This window comes from Lepisma saccharinum, chromosome 29 (assembly GCF_977018435.1).
Source record: "Lepisma saccharinum chromosome 29, izLepSacc3.1, whole genome shotgun sequence".
In the NCBI taxonomy this organism is placed as follows: Eukaryota; Metazoa; Arthropoda; class Insecta; order Zygentoma; family Lepismatidae; genus Lepisma; species Lepisma saccharinum.
The window spans coordinates 14,624,913-14,643,274 of record NC_139257.1 but is presented as its reverse complement, the minus strand read 5'-3'; the positions used below and the strand labels follow the sequence as shown (position 1 = coordinate 14,643,274).

Genomic DNA, 18,362 nt, shown 5'->3' with positions numbered 1-18,362 from the left:
AGTTGGGAACATTTTGCTATTATGGTTGACGTAACTTGTGACATATCCATCCGTGAGCAATTGACATTCTGCATTCGAACTGTGAATGAAAATTTTCATATTTTTGAGGAATTCATTGGCTTTTATGAGATTCCGAACACTGAGGCCAAAACTTAAAAAAGGGAGGGAGTGAGTCATTCATTAATTTATTTCAGTAATCAGAGCGCCCCCAATAATTTTGACAAGTCGGCGCCTCTGTCCATGCCCAGGCCAGAATTCGAACCCGGGACCCCAGGCGTTGTTGCGCGATGTGCTAACCACTCCGTCACGGGGGCCGGCAATCAATCAATCAAGACCGATTTATATATAAGGCTCTTATTCGGTAGATAGTCCTAAGAACCGAGTCATTACGAAGAGTGCAATGCAGCCAATAATAATAAAAAAACATTGATGAATTGATTGTCAAAAATGTTCTTTAGAGATACAAGGTTTTGGTGAATGTTCTTGTGTTTGGAAATGACCCAGGTGTTCATCTGGATGGAAACAGTTCGTCGTTGTTACATTGTTACTGGCTGTTCCTCGGCAACAGATCTACCGCTGACTGAGATTCAGAAGCTTTGGAATAACTTGAAACGACGGGAAACATGAACATTTTCTCGGCCGACAATGTTTCCAGTGGTTAAATCCAGCTCTCGCGACGAAGGTGAGGAGAACGAAGTGGATTTGAAATTTTGTTCGAATGTCCTCGCTAGATCATTTTTTGCGTTATGTCTGGTTTCGCAAGGTGCGCTCTGGGGCGTGAGCAAGATCTTCGCTCGTTGAGCAGACAGATCATTTACTTGACGCTCCGTGCTCATTGATCAAAATATCAGTGCCTTTGAATAATCTATGATAAATGTGGCTGCGTCGAACGGACAACATTTCAGTGTTTGAAAAGCTGTTAGTTGTGGAAAATCCATTGGATGTAGTTGATGTGTACGAAACTGACGAAATTTTCATTTTCGCAAACGTTCACAACTTTCCAAAACTATGGTGCATATTTGGAATACACAACACTTTCATGTTAATACTTCTTCTTTTCCATCCCCTTCTGCCATTAAGCGTCGGGTTCCATCATCCACTTCCTGTACACTTTTCGGTCCAAGGCTAGTTTTCGGACTTCCGGCATTGTTTTCCCTTTCTTCTTTCCTATCTTTCCCACATACTCTTCCCATTGAACTCTTGGTCGTCCTCTTCCCCTCTTGCCTTCTGGTCTGGCCTCCAGCACTTGCGATCCTCCTCCATTCTTGTAACATGTCCAAACCATTGCAGTGCCTTTGTCTCTATTGTTTCCAATAGTGGTTTTTGCTGCAACTGGTCTCGAATGGTGGTATTTCTAATCCTATCTCTTCTTGTCTTTCCTACTACTTTTCGTAGTTATCTCATCTCCGCTGCTTGAAATCTGCTATTCTGTTTTGGTAATAATGTTAAGCTCTCTGTTCCATACAGCGATGTGGGAATGTAGATTGTTTTGTAAATCATCATCTTCGTTTGTTCACGTATTTCCTGTTTACCAATTAGTGTTGTTACAATTACCATATTATTGTTACTGTTACTGTTACTTGAACTTCCTCCTTAATTACGATATCCCAAGTCCTTAATCTTAAATATTTCCTCATTGGCCACTCTCACACAGTTCTCCTCCGCTTACTCTTTGCTTCCCGAGATCGACGCAAAATCGCTGTGGCGAGCAAGATTCAAGTGCGCTCAGCGATCAAGAGAGCAGCGCTTCTTTGGCGTCAAGTAGCTGAGCAATCACGTTGCTCGCTGAGCGCTCAGATACTTGCCACGCCCTCGTTTGGATGTTTCATTCTAAGCGAAGCATAAATCTCGGTTGTGCCGCGAGGGCTCACTTATCGCACACCGTATTGAGTACAGTCGTCTGCTGATGCCTCGACCAGCTATGAATATTCGCTACTTCGCTTTGGACAGGACAGGACAGGAGTGATCAAGCCAGTTTTTATTGAGATTCGGCAATATTAGTTGCCCTGCCTTCTAGTTTTATTATTTGTGACCTTTTTTTCCTGTGTTGGCTTGCTTTGTTTTGATATATTCCCCTTTCGCACCACTGTCCTGCTAATAGGGGATTTAACATTGTATTACATTGTAGGAGTTATACAGGGTAATTCAAAATGAATGGTGCAAATTTACACAGTTATTATGACGTTACTCTTTATGATAGAAAATCAGACAAGGCATCAATATATGTAAAGAAGAACTATGAAAGTTTTACTCACATGACTCACATTATAAAGATTCAACAACGGAGAAAAGGTCAAGTACTTGCTATGCACGAGACAGCAAGTCGATGTCAACGGTTTCGAAGGCATTAACAATTCGCAATTGTTACTTTGGTAAATCTTTCGGAAGGTTGAAACATATGTATTACTACCGAAAAACATGCGGAAATGTCTTTGCACCATTGATAAGAACTGTTGTAAAGTTGCACCATTCATTTTAGTTACTCTGTATTATACTAGAAATAGGCTAAGTAGCTAGACCTGATCGCTTCTATTCTATCACATATACTTGCTTTTGTCTTTCTTCTGCCCTTGCCCTAAATGGTTTACTCAATATTTGTTGTACAGGGTGGCTCAAAAAGTTACTTAATACCCTCGGTACAAGGTCACTGCAACGCGCATTGTTTAGCGCATCGGTAATGCATCGAGATGAAAGTGATGTCTAGGGAGCGAAGTTCGCATGCCATTGCACAAGATTTTAATCGGATACATCCACGAAGAGCTGCGCATTATGAATGGTTGTCGCGAACAATTTACAGTGTGACGCTTCCATTGAATTAAAAGTCATTCACAGTGACAAGGCTAATGTTTATGTTCATAAGGAAGTTCATAAACAGAATATGCGACCCTTGTCATCTGACAACTAACTTTGGACAGAAACTGCTTCACAACGTTCCCATCGTGTTCTGGTGTTCCTCCCTATTGAAAAAATCTCTGTAAAAAGTACCTTCTTCCATAAGCAAGGATGAAAAAGCCTGTTTATTTAACAAATCCAAGTAGCCCTAAGCATTTAAGGTTCCATTGATGGAAAATTGACTAACCAATCATGTTCCACACAGCAAGCCACACCATTAACTTACCAGCACTAACCATTCAGCTTTGATCTGTCGAAAATGGGTTATCAGATACAAAGCATCGAATATTCTGTTTATGAACTTCCTTATGAACATAAACATTAGCCTTGTGAATGTGAAGTACGTTTAATGCAATGGAAGCGTTACACTGTAAATTGTTCGCGACAACCATTCATAATGCACAGCTGTTCGTGGATGTATCCGATTAAAATCTTGTGCAATGGCATACGAACTTCTCTCTCTAGACGTCACTTTGATCTCGATGCATTACCGATGCGCTAAACAAATTTTAAGGCATTTTTCTAACACCTCGAAAAGGAGCAAATTGACACAAGAATTTAGTCATAACTTTTTACTGGTTAAATATACATAGCAAAAACCTTCACCATTGCATTTTTCTTGAAATTATAGCCTGATTTGATATATCATATCACCCCCTTCCCATTTAAAATTCTGAAGTTGAATTCAAGATGGCGGACATCAAGATGGCGGCCGACCACGCGGGTGGCGTCAATGTGGTTCCCCCTTCGCCTGATAACGATTGGTCATCATGATTTCCATGTTGCGCACTGCAGTGGCCTTGTATCGGGGGTGTTAAGTGACTTTTTGAGCCACCCTGTATATTGAACCCGGTATTACAACGATCACCCATCCGAATGTTGTCCGGCGAAGACGATGCGTTCCATTAAGCCAGCTGCGGTATGGCTCCTTGCAGGCAAATTACATATACACAACCCCCCTTCTCTGCCAGTGCTGCCACCTAAAGACGGGGTCTGGAACATGTCTCGCAGACATGTGGCGTACCCCATCCTGGCCTACATATCCGTAAGTTTCATCGCTCTGTCACTTTATTTCCCTTTTTCACGGCATTAATCAGTACCAAATATTATCTTATGCAAAATGCTGCTTTGTGTATTCGTTATTTTTAACTTAATCTAGTCTGGCATTTTATAAATCAGCTTTCCACGCTCCCTTTGACCAATCTTACTGATGGGTTGATTTGATGTGCTGTTTCGCCCAACATTTTATCCTCTCGCTTTGCATGTAGTCGAACAACAAATCGATCAGCACCATATATTATTCTTAGCGCTTTATTTTGCACAGTTTTCACAGATCTTTGGAATGAAGGCGTGCTATGCTGCCAGACCACGCTTGCATAAGCCAGCATTGTTCTGATTAGCACATTGAAAAGCGTCGTTCTGTTTGTACCGTGCTTTCCTTCTGGCTCTGGGCAGAGATAGCGCGTGGCATGGCGCACATGCCGGCATTTTCGTCCCGTAACGTTTCCCTTATTTACGCACATATCCTCAGCATGTAGACAATTATATTTATATTGCATAACGAGTACTAACTGGTGTTATAAGAGTTGTTCAAAGTTGTTCACGCGCTATCTAACGAACGCACTTTGGTTGTTTCACGCTACGACGACAGGGGTCCCGGGTTCGAATCCCGTACTGGACATGAATGATTGTGATCATTAGGGTTAGGATTTTTATAACCTAAAAATAACCAAAATATGCAAAATAAAATATGCTCTTATGACCTAAAATTTTACAAAATATGGACTGTAATTTGAAAAATATGCCCTTATAACTGGACTGTTTCAAACATCGATATCTAAATGCTGAGATATTTTCAGATATTTACTATTTTTAGTTCACTTTATGGGCCCTGAGTTGCAATCCACAATGAATACTTTCTCTAAATTTTCAAATAAAAATGAAAAAGATTTTGCTACAGTCCAAAAAAAAAAAAAACTGGAGTGAACATGAAGTAACAACGAATCCACTTCGAAAATGACTATATTTCTTGAAAATGCAAAAATATTCTGAATATGACTGAGAATCCATCAAAATATGCTATATCACGCAAAAATGGCCAAATATGCCAAAATATGACCTTAAAAAGTGCCTTACCTCCATTAGTTTCTTCATAATATGAATGTCTATATGTTTGGGGAACACATCACTTTTAACCAAAAAAAATATGCTAAGTCATGAAAATCGCAGCTCTAGTGATCATCATATCATCACTCACCCCCATCTTCGCAAATTAGCCTTTTAGTGGCACAAGAAGCGAAGTAAAATAAAGCAAATCAATCAATTAATGTTTCTAGTTGTGAATGTGCCATTTTTAAAGAACTGGTACACGCCAAGACGCGTGTTTTCCTTATATGCTAACCTTTTGATGTGTTCTTTGAAAGTAAGACAAGAAAAGTAGACTGCTATTCGTAACATTGCCTCTCTCATTTCCAGGAACAAATTGTGAGAATGAGATTGCGCAGGAGAACGAAGTCTCAACACATTCACCCTCAGATGGCGCATCAGAGCCTCGAGGTAAGAATTAATGGTACCAGTTTCATAGATCGGAGACACATTAAAATCGGATATTTTGTGTTTCGCATGGTTCATACTTACCAATTGTGTATTGCGGAACATAGTTCAAGGTGCCATTATGCTTTTTACACGAAAACGAACAGAATTTTTCACATAGAGAGTAATTTCTTTGACTGCTTTTTTCGCTTCCATAACACAGAATATGGCGGGCAAATCTTTACTACCGTAGTGGGCATGCAGTGTTTCCAACATCCTTCACCGAAAAATACCTACTATCCTGTTCGTCACTTGTGCAAATTGTACATTATGCACGGGTAGCTGACGGATAGCACCACGAACCATACACGGATAGCCCCACAAACCATTCACGGATAACCCCACAAACCATTCACGGTTAGCCTCACGAACCATTCACGGATAGCCCCACGAACCATTATGCACGGTAGCTGACCGATAGCCGATAGCCCCACGAACCATTTCCGATCAGGTTAGGTTAGGTTTGGTTACGTTAGGCAAGCATAGTAAAAAAAGGGGGGTTGAAACACTGACTTAAGTCATCAAACGTACGCAGCATCCAGTTGTCGTAGGGCAAGCAAATGAAAGCAATGGCAATTGCGCGTCGGTGAGATATTTCTCTTCAAAAATACATGATTTCCCTGTCAAATATATCCCACGATGAAAGAAAATACCTCGACGAACGTTGTAAACCTTGGACAAACTCATTTCCGTAAGTAGTTTCTTGTGTAAAATTGAAGAAATGTGTATCCGATGTATGAAACTGTTAATTTCTAATTTGAACTTCTACGGTACTGTATTAACAATACTAATGGCAGCCGTAGTCCTGTAGTAATATTAGAAAAATCTGGTCCGAATTTTGTAAATTCTGCCGTGAAATTCTTGCGCAGACTGGCATCAATTCTTCAAAAGATAAAGTTGAAGAGTGTGACGTGGATATCTACCAAGAGCAATGTTTTCACATTAGGCGTGCATGGATGTTGTTGTTTCTTAACAAAGAGCAGGGTGCGAAATCATTTAAGACTGGTGGGGGGGGGGAGATCTTAATCTACAAACCCCCCTCCCCACAAACATTCATATACATTATACAATATAGCTGCATATTTATAATGTTATTAAAAGTAAAAATAAATTACTATATAAAATTACTAAATTAAAAATATATTATTATTATTAATTACCCAAAAATAAATAAATTTGTTACTTTTAAATATATCAGATATTATAAAGTAGCAAACTACGTCCATTACTAACTGGTTAAAGATACTCATAAATTATGAAATGGTTGAAGTGGTTTTATTATGTGTAAGTTTTTATTAAGTTTTTGCTATATGATAATATAAATCAATTAGATTTCATAGTTATTATTACTTTGCATTCTTGTTTTACTTAAATTGTGCGTATTGATGTAGATTTGTTAATGATCTCTTGAGAGAAAAAGCATTGAACACTCACAACTACACTAATTTGTGTATGTATTCGATACTTAGTACACTATATTTGAAATTAAGAGCAATTGCTTATCTTTCCATTGTTGTAACAAAAACTCTCCCCCTCGAAAATGTTTGGTGGGGGTATTTTTGAAGCCAAGATTGTTGGTGAGGGGAAATCCCCCCCCCCAGGATATCGCACGCTGGCAAAGAGCAATAGTTAATTTGGAAAATTATTTTCATTGCACATCAAGAAATATTTCGTTGATCAAATGGTTTCTATTTCCTTGGGGAATATTAAAGGTTTCGGCCAATAAAATAACTTGTCACAATTCTAAAAATGTATTCAATGAGGCCTAGATTTAAGGAGAGGATACATTTCCGAGAAAGTATCTGCAAAGAGGCTTCTACTTGAGAAAAATTTCTTTGAAAACGGCCTCAAAATGAAACAAACGAGATTCTACAAATGTGGGGAAAACAGTGTGGTATTTGAAAAATTTCCAATGGGGTAAATTTCAATAACTCCTCTTGTAGCATCATATTATATAAATTGTACAGCGTGTAACAAAAGTCCGGGAACACTTTAAAAAAAATATTGTAGCCAAACGAGTAACATTACAAAGTAACAAAGTACATCGTTTCAAAGAGTAAAGTTGCAAGTTTTTTTTCTCATTGCAGGTGTTACGTGTAGTTCCATATATCGTCGCTAGGTGGTATCATAATCAAGATGGCGCTTTCTGGAGCTGGTCTTTGTCTTTAGGATATAACGTTTGCACTAACTGTAGTCTGTACGGTTTCATGTTTAATTTTTTACGCAAAACCCACCACACAGTCATTGTTGACATTTCCAACTCACGTGAAGCTCAGCCTATAGATTTTCTCGGACTCCTTGTGAAAGCTTCTCTCAATCGCTCAATGTCATTTTCACTCACACCTGGCCGACCACTTCTCTTCTTGACGCACGAACACCCAGTTTCAACAAACTTTACATGTCAATTGTAGATTCCCTTCCTGGTTGATGCTGCTTTCCCGTACTTCATCCTAAATTTTCATTGGGCATCCGTTGCACTCTTTGTTTTGTCAAATTCTAGCACGCAGAAAGTCTTCTCAGCTCCAGAAAGCGCCATCTTGATTATGACACCACCTAGCGACGATGCATGGAACTACACGTAACACCTGCAATGAGAAAGAAACTTGCAAATTTACTCTTTGAAATTATGTACTTTGTTACTTTGTAATGTTACTCGTTTGGCTACAATAAATTTTTTAAAGTGTTCCCGGACTTTTGTTACACGCTGTATATGTAGTTCTCCACCCTAAGCTATAAAAATAACCAGTGTAGAAAATACAACCAGAGGGTGAGGGGGGTATTCACTTTCACCCTCTTCAAATACCACCCTACGTAAAAGTATAAAATATCTAGCTAACCTTCTGACATAACGTGATCTCAAAGTTATAACTGAAATTGTATGTAGAGGATTAACAATGTTATTACTCTGTGGCCGACATATATAACATTGCTAAATGATGTATGGAAACCATGTATGTCCAATGCACATAATGGTTAAATAACTTCTCTTACATAGAAAGTAGGATTCTAGTCAAAGACCAACTCTTTCGCTTAAGTGAAAAAGACACCAACCTTATATTTCCATTGTACCTAGGTATTATCACAATGTTTGTAGGCCGTAATTATATTATCATTATTATTATCTCGCTTAGTCGATTTTCCTGCATATTTACGGTTCGTCGTCGTTGATAATTTATTGTTAGATTTCTGTGCGTGTAAAAATATTAGGTACTGGAAACCACAGGCAAAAGTTATAAAAGTGGATTTAGTTTTGTATTGAGGAAGGGGGTGGGGGGCAATAGTAGCATCGCCGCCACTGTTTGCAAACAACAATGAGAATATTTTTCGGTAGTAGAAATGAAACTATTCGATTTCGATTCTTGTTATGGCCCTCCCCGATGGCGCAGTGGTAGAGTCGTTGCCTTGTAATCGAGGGGTCCCGGGTTCGATACCTGGTGGAGGCACATAATGGCTCGGATTCCACTTTTAAACTGTAGGTCCAGTCCCGATTAGCCTTACTGTGCATAAAATTGACTTAAAACAGCCAATCAATCGATTCATGTTATTCAACTTCAACTTTTTCTAATCGCAACGATGAAGGCGAGCGATGATGTGATGAAATTGATGAAAGAACACCCATGTCCAGGGCGGGATTCAAACCCGGGACTCCTAGCGTCGTAGCGCTGGGCTAACAACTCAGTCACGGTGGTCGGTTATTTATGAATTACGTATAAACTTGACGAGAGTCTTACAGAAAGACAGTCTTTCTCTTTAGATATGGAAAGTGGCATTAATATTATCTTAATAGGGAATTTATACTTTCACGGACCATCACGACGTTCACTTTTTTCCCGGCGTTCTATCTCTTTGCTCGTTTTGTGCCCCGTTTTTCCAGCGCCCAGGGCAGTATAATTACGGAAACTATAGGGGGAGAAGATTCCTGTGTACCATATAGTGCAGTATTATTTTAACTAACCAAAGTGCAACTCACCGCTGTTTACAGAGACTTCTGACGTCAATGGCGGGCGCCGACGCGCGGATCGGATTGTAGAGGGGCCGTTGCGGACTCTGTCAAGGACGGAGGCAAGTTATTGGATATGCACCAGTGTCCGTAGACGAGATATGACAGATAACGGATCGTTTTACGTCATGAGTGTTCGACTACAATGGGTGTTCTGAAAATTGGCAGCGGTCATAAGCGAGAAACACGTTACACATTTAGATGAAGTAATTATGAATGTATTTATTATAGTTACAATTCGATTGATTGATTGATTTAGTTTATTTTACTTCGCGTCTTGTGCCTCTTGGCTAATTTGCGAAGATGGGGATGAGTGATGAAATGATGAAATTGATGAATGGACATTCACACAACCAGCTCGATGTGCTGGTCCGGCAGTTACAATTCGAGAAACAAAAGTATTCCCAGTGTTCAATAGCGTTAAAACATCCCTTCGAGAGGGATTTTGAAAGGTTTATACTTGTCATAAACCGCATTTGTGTGCATGACTATTATTTATTTGTTTATTTATTTCAAGCAATATTTTGAAATACTTATACTTATTAAAGCTTATTGTCACTATTTAAGTACTGACCATTCCTAACATAGATTTATGTATACCGGGTGGCCAGAATTAAAGTTACCCAACTCAGAGCCCTCTGTAGCCTGTTTGAGGCATCGTAGAACTCTGAAATTTGGTGAATCCACTATGCAGATCATGAGGAAGAGGATGGCGATAAAAAAATAGTTCAATTTTCCGCCACAATGTGGCGCTGTACTTGCATGATGGGTTGTAATAATGACGTAAACTGCCGCCAATATCCGCCACTGCAACAGCCACTTCGGTGACAACTTCTACTGCAATTGGCCGACGGCCCCTTCCTGTTGCAACACCCAGATCTCCAGTCTCTTCAAATTTCTTCATCATCTTTCTTAACCCATGCGTCGTCATGGGCCCCTTTCGAAGTCCTTTCGCATGACGATAACCTCGCAGTGCATCTGCACTATTACTACCGTTCTGATAAAACAACTTCACCAGCAATGCACGTTCTTCCTTATTTAATGGCATGGTGATCACTTCCGAACTTTTGTTCAGCACTCACGTTAAGTGATTTAGCCGAGTTATTAATTAGAAAGACATTTGTTAGTGGCTGGAAGTTGCGAGAAAATAATCTCTCGTTTACTGCAAGATTGCAAGGTAAAGGGAAATCCATAACCAATTGGAGCAGTTTACGTCATTATTACAACCCATCATGGAAGTACAGCGCCACATTTCAACCTGGTGGCGGAAAATTGAACTACTTTTCTTTTTATCGCCATCCTCTTCCCCATGGTCTGCATAGTGGATTCACCAAATTTCAGAGTTCTACCAGAGCGTATAGAAGAGAAAGTGTGTGCACTTCGTTTTCTTCCTGTAAGGCAAGTGAATAGAGCGGTGCCCCACCGAAACACTGGCAGCACCTTCGCTTGCGAGCGTCTTCTGCTTGCAGTGCGGCCGCGCTTTACGTAGAGTGTTGTGTTTTGTTGTGCTAGAATAACATTGTGTACTTTTATTAATGACAACGTTGTTACGTTATTGAGTTTAGTGTCGTTAGATTTGTGATTGATCTGTTGTGACTAGTTTATGTTGTGTTCAACGCATTATTATTGTGTTTGAGACAGCAGCGAGCGAAAACTACAAGATGCCTACGTGTTTCGTACCCGGCTGTAGATCTGGATATGACCGCTGTTCTTCAGGCAGTAGACATTTTTTAGGCCACCTAAAGACAGTAATGGTCTCTCAAAATGGGAGAGTGCCATCCCTAGAAAAGATAAAAAACTAAGTCATAATTGCTATGTGTGTGATATTCATTTTTCCACTGACCTTTTAGTGAAAGTGGATTCGTTCATAGTGGATGGCGATACAGTACAAATTCCACGACAAAGGTGGAAATTAAAACCAGAAGCAGTTCCTCATATTTTCCTAATCTGCCCAAATACCTCTCTAAGACAGTTAAGAAGCGAAAATCTCCCATGAAAAGGCAATCTTGCGGACAGATGATAATGAAGTAAGTACTCGTCGCAATGTATCATGAAGCTTATCAGTAGAGGATGATTTGCTTCACACTGCGGATGCTAGCAATACAATAGCATTGCTAAAGAAAAAACTTAAGAATCAGAAACGTAATTTAATTAGAACGCAGAATAAACTAAAGGTCGCACAGGCTAAAATAAATTTGCTTGAAAAAGGCGTTAAAGATGCTAAATTAAAGACAACGGTCACACAGTCAAAACAGTTCGTGTCTCTTAGCAAAAATCAAAAAATTGTAATTGATACAATCTTAAAGAAATGCCAACTGAAAAGTAAGACAGGAATGAGATACAGCAGGGATCAGAATTATTGGTTTTACATCTGACGGTAGCCAATCTAACAAAAAGTTATGGAAATGCTTAGGAATTTCCGGAAACAGAAACAATCTTAAGTGCTCTATACCCAATCCAGCTGACTCTAGTAGAAAGCTTTGGGCATTTTCAGAAGCACCACATATATTTAAATACATAAGGAATAACTTCCATGATAAAGTGCAGGTGTACTATAATGGTGATATTGTTGATTATTCATTTTACAGAAAAGTGTATGAACATGATTCATCTACTGAACTTTCCGGTATGAAAGCTTGCTACAAAGTGACCTCTGCTCATTTGGATCCTAATTCATTCCAACGAATGAATGTAAGACTCGCAATGCAGCTGTTCTGCAGATCGTGGCTAATGGAATAAAATGTTATCGGAGTATTAATGCAGAGGGGTTAGAAGGCAGTGAAACAACGAAAAATTTCACAAGGGACCTAAACTGCCTGGTTGACGCATTAAATTCATTCACTCCTGCACAGGCACTATATAAAGAATCAGAAGCACATACAACTTTAATAAAATGGAATGCTGTCCTTAGAGATAATAGAAATTCCTTCGCTTCAGGAAGAGTGACTTTAGAAAGTACTTTAGAAGTGTCCGAATATTTGTGGAAGAACAATTACAAGTACGTTTTGATAGGAAAATGTAATCAAGATCCCCTAGAACGCCATTTTGGTATATTGCTGTCGTTCACTTGCGATGATCATCCCTCCACTGTGGATTTTCTGCACTTACATATGCTGCAATCAATTTACGTACCAGCAAAACTTGCTTTATTTTCGGGCGGGAACTGTGAATACAGGACTGAATCTCCTCTGACGTCTTTTGTTAATCAAATGCGAACTCTGGCAAGAGCAAGAGAAAATAAAAATCTTTCGGTGAAGAAGCAAGCTGAAAATAAAATAAGGGGAAAAATTTCCATTGTTGAAGATGAAATTCAAATACCGGACTGGGAAAACAACATACCGAACTTAAATGAACAAAGTGTTGGTAAAGAATACTTGGCATATCATTTGGCAGGATACATAGTGCGGTATATTTCCAAAGTGACGGATTGTATACTGTGTACAACTTTTCTGCACAGGGAACCAACTAATGTACCTGCCTCTATACGCTAATCCAAGACTATGATTCGGGTGACGGCTGTAAATACCCTACCTATGCATCGAAAAGTGTTTATGATGTGCTGTTACGAGTGGAAGAATTTGTTGCAGAAAAAATATCATGTGCTAATAGTTTATGGGGTGATATATTTTTTGAGTGTTTGGACAATTTAAATATATGCTGTAAAAACTTCGCAATTAGGATGCTGTAAAGATCATGTGCTGCGTACGCTACCTAAACTCGTATTTCACTATCTGAAATGTCGATTTTTCTTCCGAACCAAGGAGATAAGAAAGGAATTAAGTGCCTCGAAGACAGCAAAATCATCTCCGAAATTCTCCAAACTATCCATCTGCTGAGCTTTTCTCCAAACGTAAGTAACATGCATTTTTGTTTCTTATGTAAGCAACGCGAGCATCTTCCGCGCCCTCTCAAACATCACCACTGCCATCTACGCGGTGGACCACGGCAACTCCGGGAGTGCGCACACTATTTCTTCTATACGCTCTGGTTCTACGATGCCTCAAACAGGCTACAGAGGGCTCTGAGTTGGGTAACTTTAATTCTGGCCACCCGGTACTTTTGCCCCCTTTGACATTTCAGGAATAAAACACCGAGATTTATCTGCAATTTTCACTTAAGCACTTTTAAACCTAGCTTACCCGGGGGCAGGGGTGTCCATCCCCTCCAAGGTCAATGGCGCATCCTCCCAAAAATCATGTCATGCGTCACCCACGTCCCCCCAAATCGTATCATACGCACCCTCAAACAATTTCGTAATCCGCACAAAGTATTTAATTACGACAGCGTGTCTACCGAAAGTAACTTTTTTCTTAGCTTTACTGAATGCTATACTTGATCTGCCCCTCCTCCCTAAACAGGGAGCTCCTCACTCAAGACCACCCCTAAAATCGTTGATCATAATCGAGAATATCGCTTGTCTTGTAATGCAGCTATAGTATAAAAACTTCACATTCACCTCATTAAAGCGCCAAACACTCATCATAGCAAAACATAATTGCGAGCGAAGCGAGGAAGAAAATTTTTACATCCATTTCTTTGCAGGCTTTCAAGAATATTCATTTAATAGGATGCCAAAACTTTCTTAGTCTTTTCCAGCTTCTCTTTTAGAACGTTCGAGGTCGAAAACGTGTGGATACCATATCGCTAAATACAGTCTCCAAAATTTAATCTTCGAACTCTCTCTCCTCCACTACAGAAATCCCTTGACACTGTCCTCCCCGAAATTTAATTCAGTAACTCTCCCAGAACCCACATGTCAATTAAGGTCTAGTATCTAAAAGTTGGATATCCCAAATCCCCACCTTCGATAATACCCTTAAACACTTTCTTTTCTTCTTCGAATGGATTAAATATGGTGCATTTAAGGTGTAAAATCTTTACATATATTTTGGAAAAAGATATAAATGTTGAATTTTATATTATTTGAAAAGTTTCATAACAAAATTAAAATAAATTACATTGTTCCCTAATGTGTTTTCAATATTTCTATATTACTTTTGTTCACAAAAATATAAATATAATGTAAATTGGAGCAAAGTGCACTTGCTTGGCTTATCAGGACCAGCTGGTGGTAACTATTGCAATTAATAAAAAATACACCTCTATGAACAAGAAAGCATTAATAAAAATATATTATCGTGGTTCTTTTTAGTTTCAGTGAATAATATAATACATGTGAGACACTCGCGCAATAATTTGTTATTATTTTTTATTAATGATGGTAATTTTTGTAATTATTATATACAGGGTGACTTGTAATTAGATGTATTCCCTGAAAGGGGTTAAAGTAGAGACAATTTGCAATAAATATGACCATATAATACCCTGTCCGAAAATTAGTAGTTTTCGAGATAATCGAATTTATATTTTTTTAATGACAATTTTCCACATAAAAAGATGAATTGAGAAAAAACTGCTCATTGTATGGAACTTATTTCAGCGTTTTCTGATAGCTAACAAATAAGTGGTTCGTTGAAAAAAAAAAAGTTTTTCCCAAATAACAATCACATGTAAGGAACGGGTGGCTCTAAACTTACAAGTGGTGATAAAAAAATGCACTCTTAGTTTACTTGGCAACGTATTAATAACAAAAATGGTACGACACGAAGCGTACAAATTACTTAAATTACTTCCTTGTGACATCTGCTATCCAACAAGGTACAAATGTTGCTAACATTCACATTTGTGTACAAGATATAATACTTCATTCATCTTCATGTGATTGGAATCAATGAACAATACAATTAAAGAACATTATACGTGTTGCTCAAAGTGGGCACCTCCGTTACGAATGCAGGCACGCAGGTTTTTACGGACATTTGGTCTCTTAACTCGTGATGTGATGGTGTCCTTGATGTGTTCACCAGCTGTTAAGATCCTCTCCCTGAGCTCTTCTTGCGAGTTTACCGGTGTCTTCTAAACTAAGTCTTTCATGTGGAAATTGTCTCTACTTTAACCCCTTTCAGGGAATACGTCTAATTACAAGTCACCCTGTATAATAAGGAAGCAGTGATTCAATAACAAAAGTATTCCTTGAATTTTAGTGATTAAATGAATGGCGGGCCTGTGAGCACTCCCCCCCCCCTTTCGTGTAAGTAAGTTTCTCGTACGGCACGGGTGAGCTGGGGTTAATGCTAAATCATTTCAATTTACCCAATTTTCAGAATCACGAAAATCAGAAACTAATTTCACGAAATTCGAATCGCGACGGGGAGATTTTCTTACCGATTCCAGTACCAAAATTTCGGGATCTCGCATAACCCAGTGATTTGCAAAGGTTGAAATGTCCATGACATTTTGCTTGTCATTTGTACTTCACAATCGGATTATATTTAACTTACTTTTGCATGAGAGTTACCATATTATATTCGAATTATATTGCAATTTGTTCATTACATCATAGATCAGTTAGCTATTTACGTATCAATTCTATTCCGTTATTCCGAAATATAAAACAAGTGGCCAAATATTTTAGAATATCTTAGTACTACCACATCACAGATATTTTTGGGGCTTGAACCCCTCTAGTCACTTCCTTTTCCATATTGATTAATAATGTAAATTATGAAATGAATACTCCTCATTGGTCTTTCTATTAAACCACCTTGAGTGGATCATTTCTACAATTTTGTTCAATATCCATTCCAAATGAATGTTGAAGTACATATTGTGAGATAAATACTAAAAGCATAATATTATAAAGAGATATTGGTTAGCAAGATTTTGCTATTAAGGAGATTACGAAAGGAACAAAGATAAAATTTTGTGAAATGAAATCGGATTCAAATATTGTTAAGAGTCTATAAGAAACCAAAATTGCACACGTTTCAGTGTTCCAATTGACGCATCAACTTTGAGGTGATGAATTTCGAGTTCAGTGTGCAAAATATCTCGTATATAAAAGTAGTTTGGTTACATGCCTGCATATGTAGATTGAAATTTTACTTACGTCATATATTTCTGCGTATTTATTTTCGAGTGCCCTGCCAAATGTGGCAGAAAAGCGAAGTAAAATAAACGAAATGAATCAATCCTTTTATAACTGTTTCGCTGATAATATAATGTAGCGGTGCTTGTAATTAGGAGTGGCCGATTTTTACGAATATTTGCAGAACGTTCAGCCACGGAATGTGCCGGACGTCCGTCGGATTATCAGTCTTCGCTCCACGTAGTCACGCAGGTAGAAATGAACAAGTCAAGTTCCGATTCGCTCCTAGAAGAATCACCCGCTTCAGTCTCGGTACCGGAAGTGAACGTAACAGGTTACGACACGCGGGCGCCTCGAGTAGACGTTACCCTGGCGGACCTCAGGACGGCGCTGGAAGCAGTCGCCATCAGCATGATCGGCAAAGACGATTCCGTGCTGGAGACGGTCGCCTTCGAGATCCTGAACACCGTGAACCAGCACAGCCACATCGAGGAAGTGTGGACCAACCCTGCGATGGTCTGCGTCAAGGCGATGCCCGGTGCGCGTTCGGTGGATGTCGAGACTCGAGGAATCACGTCCGGGATTCTCGGCGCCGCCCTTGAGGCCGCCGCTCTCTCCCTGCTGGCCAGGACGTCGCTCGCCACGGTGGACGGCAACCCTCTCGCCCGGGAGCAGACCGCGGCTCTCGTCTGCATGATCCTCAAGATCCTTCAAAGCTCCAGGTCGACGAGGATCAAAAGAATCGTGTCTCCGGAAACGGCGTCCAAGCTGGAAGCGGTGGGTGCGAAGACCTCGAGTGCGTCTTTCGGTTCGGAGTCGACGTTGGAGTTGAGCTACGAGCTGAGGTCCGCTGGGTTTTCGAGCCCGGATCGTTACCAGCTGTTCTCGCCGGAGACCTTAGGGCTGAGACAGTTCGGCGGAACGGCTTCCGGTCGCTTCCCGCCAGAGTCCAGCAGCGATCTCGTGGCGTCCATCTCGATCCACGCGCTGGCGGACTCTTCCTCGTCTCTGAACCTACCCAGCGAAGAGTCCTCGGGAGAGGTTGTCGTCGAACAGCGCACCGCAGCAGAAGAGTCGCCCGCAACGGTTCCTGGAACCGAACGCAACGGGATAGAACTCCGCACGAAAGAAAGCAGGGCCGAATCGACGGACAAGAAACCTCCGAGAGTGCCAACGAGCGTTGGCGTCGGCATCCGTCGTCCGACCGTGGAGGCCGAGAGACCCGTCGAGAAACCGAACACGTCCGACGGAACGAGTCGGCACGAAACCGTCGTCGGCGTGCAAGCCATCGCCAGAACGGCGCCACTGCACGCCGCAGACCAAAAGAAGTCCGTCAACAAGAAACCGCGTCTCGCACCCGATCCGTCCGACAGCTTGCGTCGCTCGAAACGATCTACCCAAGCGCACGTCGCCAGGAGCAGCGATGAGCGTAACGCGAACAAAGCGAAGACTGCTTCGACGTCGAGAAGGAAACGAGGGAAAACCCAGTCACCCAAAAGAGCAGCCCTTGCTCCGAAACAAGACGGCAAAAGCCTGAAGTATGAAGCCAGAAAGAAGTCCAGTTCTGCCCAACGCAGCCACGAGAAGCCGTCGGAGTACGGCGACATGAGGAGGCAGGAGTCCTGGGTGCGGCGCTTCTTTGAGCAGGCCATTTGTTGCGCCAAATATACCAGGGACACGTAACTCCGTCGCAACCTAAAACCTCTGAGCTACGGGAACGAGTTGTGAGCCACAAACTTATAATCTAGACTCGCTAGTTGCGCTTCATATAATATTCACAAAAGATGTATTTCACATTCCAAATGCCCCAGTAAAAGACTTTATCGTACCTTTACATGCTTCTTTTGAGCTTAAGTTGATGCTCTCATTTAAGTTGTACAGATATTAACTGCTATATTTAGAATATCTTAGCAGATATATTTTTCTTGGGATATAGTTTTAGAAACTTTC

General features: G+C 40.3%; 2 protein-coding genes across 2 annotated transcripts in view; one reads left to right on the top strand and one right to left on the bottom strand.

The window, feature by feature from the left end:
* The window catches only part of LOC145981399 (uncharacterized), a 128,926-nt gene that overhangs the window by 37,153 nt on the left and 73,411 nt on the right, over window positions 1-18,362 (bottom strand). Inside the window, exons 11-12 of the mRNA XM_083114637.1 lie at window positions 17,289-18,121; window positions 16,781-17,120 (exon numbers count right to left, since the gene is read on the bottom strand). Coding sequence (XP_082970763.1) covers window positions 16,781-17,120; window positions 17,289-18,121 — 1,173 coding nt within the window. The remainder of the gene's footprint in view (window positions 1-16,780; window positions 17,121-17,288; window positions 18,122-18,362) is intronic.
* LOC145981596 (uncharacterized) lies at window positions 560-18,230 on the top strand. Its single transcript, XM_083114959.1, has 3 exons — window positions 560-682; window positions 5,368-5,448; window positions 16,597-18,230. The coding sequence occupies exons 1-3, from the start codon at window positions 646-648 to the stop codon at window positions 18,093-18,095; spliced, it is 1,617 nt and encodes a 538-aa protein (XP_082971085.1). The 5' UTR covers window positions 560-645; the 3' UTR covers window positions 18,096-18,230.

Coding starts and splice junctions, on each gene's coding strand:
- LOC145981596 (XM_083114959.1), top strand. CDS start 646: ATGTTTCCAGTGGTTAAATCCAGCTCTCGCGACGAAG. Junction 683..5,367: donor ATCCAGCTCTCGCGACGAAG/GTGAGGAGAACG, acceptor TCTCATTTCCAG/GAACAAATTGTGAGAATGAG. Junction 5,449..16,596: donor TGGCGCATCAGAGCCTCGAG/GTAAGAATTAAT, acceptor GAATATTTGCAG/AACGTTCAGCCACGGAATGT.